At 77.8% G+C, this 2081-nt stretch overlaps 1 protein-coding gene across 1 annotated transcript; it reads left to right on the top strand.

Annotated features, from left to right (window-relative positions):
• Positions 1 to 88: 88 nt before the first annotated feature.
• LOC127586657 (proline-rich protein HaeIII subfamily 1-like) lies at positions 89 to 1731 on the top strand. Its single transcript, XM_052044772.1, has 2 exons — positions 89 to 690; positions 1605 to 1731. The coding sequence occupies exons 1-2, from the start codon at positions 89 to 91 to the stop codon at positions 1729 to 1731; spliced, it is 729 nt and encodes a 242-aa protein (XP_051900732.1).
• The last annotated feature ends 350 nt before the right edge of the window (positions 1732 to 2081 follow it).

Genomic DNA, 2081 nt, shown 5'->3' with positions numbered 1-2081 from the left:
CGACCGCGGCCCCACCCTGGGATCTCCGGCCCCTGGAACCGCAGCGTGAAGGCCGCTCCGTTGGCAGCGCCCGCCTGGTCTCGGTGCGATGTCAGGCGGCCCGCGGGCTCTCCTCGGCCGAGCCCAGTCGGGGTCCCCGCCCCGAGCCCCCCCCCCGCCTCGCCGGTGTCCCCGCCCCGAGGCCCCCCCCCCGCCTCGCCGGTGTCCCCGCCCCGAGGCCCCCCCCCCGCCGGTGTCCCCGCCCCGAGGCCCCCCCCCCCGCCGGTGTCCCCGCCCCGAGGCCCCCCCCCCGCCTGTGTCCCCGCCCCGAGGCCCCCCACCCCCGCCTCCCGCCTCGCCGGTGTCCCCGCCCCGAGGCCCCCCCCCCGCCGCCTCGCCGGTGTCCCCGCCCCGAGGCCCCCCCCCCGCCGCCTCGCCGGTGTCCCCGCCCCGAGGCCCCCCCCCCGCCGCCTCGCCGGTGTCCCCGCCCCGAGGCCCCCCCCCCGCCGCCTCGCCGGTGTCCCCGCCCCGAGGCCCCCCCCCCGCCTCGCCGGTGTCCCCGCCCCGAGGCCCCCCCCCGCCGCCTCGCCGTGTCCCCGCCCCGAGGCCCCCCCCCCCGCCGCCTCGCCGGTGTCCCCGCCCCGAGGCCCCCCCCCCGCCACGTGTCGAAAGACGGATCCGGCCGGGAAATGGCGGCAGCGCTGAGCCAAGGTCCCGCCGAACGGCCACGCTCCGCTGATTTAACAAACTCCCCCCTCCCTCCCCCCCCCCGCCGAACCTCCCCCCCTCCCTCCCAGCCGAACCTCCCCCCCTCCCTCCTCCCTCCCAGCCGAACCTCCCCCCCCTCCCTCCCAGCCGAACCTCCCCCCCTCCCTCCCAGCCGAACTCTCCCTCCCCCCTCCCAGCCGAACCTCCCAGCCGAACCTCCCTCCCCCCTCCCAGCCGAACCTCCCTCCCCCCTCCCAGCCGAACCTCCCAGCCGAACCTCCCTCCCCCCTCCCAGCCGAACTCCCTCCCCCCTCCCTCCCCCCTCCCAGCCGAAACCTACCCTCCCCCCTCCCTCCCAGACCGAAACCTCCCTCCCCCCTCCTCCCAGCCGAAACCTCTCCTCCCCCCTCCCAGCCGAACCTCCCTCACCCCCTCCCAGCCGAACCTCCCTCCCCCCTCCCAGCCGAACCTCCCTCCCCCTCCCAGCCGAACCTCCCTCCCCCCTCCCTCCCCCTCCAGCCCGAACCTCCCTCCCCCCTCCCTCCCCCCTCCCAGCCGAACCTCCCTCCCCCCTCCCTCCCCCCCCTCCCAGCCGAACCTCCCTCCCCTCCCCCCTCCCCCCTCCCTCCCAGCCGAACCTACCTCCCCCTCCCCCCCTCCCACCCTCCCTCCCAGCCGAACCTCCCTCCCCCTCCCCCCTCCCCCTCCCTCCCCGCCGAACCTCCCTCCCCCCTCCCGCTCCCTCCCCCTCCCGTCCCCCCCTCCCAGCCGAACCTCCCTCCTCCTCCCTCCCCCCTCCCTCCCCCTCCCTCCCCCCTCCCCCCCTCCCCCCCTCCCAGCCGAACCTCCCCCCCCTCCCAGCCGAACCTCCCCCCCTCCCCCCATCCTCCCTTCCCTTTCTCCCCTCCCCCTCCCAGCGCCTCGCCTAACCTTCCCCCGCCGCCCCGGACGCAGCCTAACCCCGCCGCCCGCCGATGGACCGGGTCGGGCCCGGGCCCGGGCCCAGCCCCACTCACGACCCAATGCAGCCCCCGGGCCCGGTAAGGCGAGCGGCGGAAGCGCGGGAAGTTGCGGCGAGTACGCAGTTCGTGCTCAGCGCGCCCCCGCCGCCCGCGCGCTCCCGCCGCGCGCCCCCACCTGCACGCAGCCGAGGCAGCCGCCCTCGTGTGAGGCCCACACCGAGAAGTTGTCGAGCCCCACGATCACCGCGTCCTTGCACTCCTCGCAGTTCATCAGGTCGCTGATGTAACACTTCCAGCCGTCGGCCATGGTGCGAGCGCTCGGTGTGGATCAGACGGACGCCGCGTCCCGACTGCTGCCGAGCGGGCGGGGCGGCCACTTAAAGGCAACTTCAAACAGGAAGAGGCTGCGGCCGGCGGGGGTGCTCTCACTGC

This window comes from Pristis pectinata, chromosome 37, assembly GCF_009764475.1.
Source record: "Pristis pectinata isolate sPriPec2 chromosome 37, sPriPec2.1.pri, whole genome shotgun sequence".
Lineage (NCBI taxonomy): Eukaryota > Metazoa > Chordata > Chondrichthyes > Rhinopristiformes > Pristidae > Pristis > Pristis pectinata.
The sequence above is the reverse complement of the archived record's forward strand: the minus strand, read 5'-3'. Positions and strand labels throughout refer to the sequence as shown.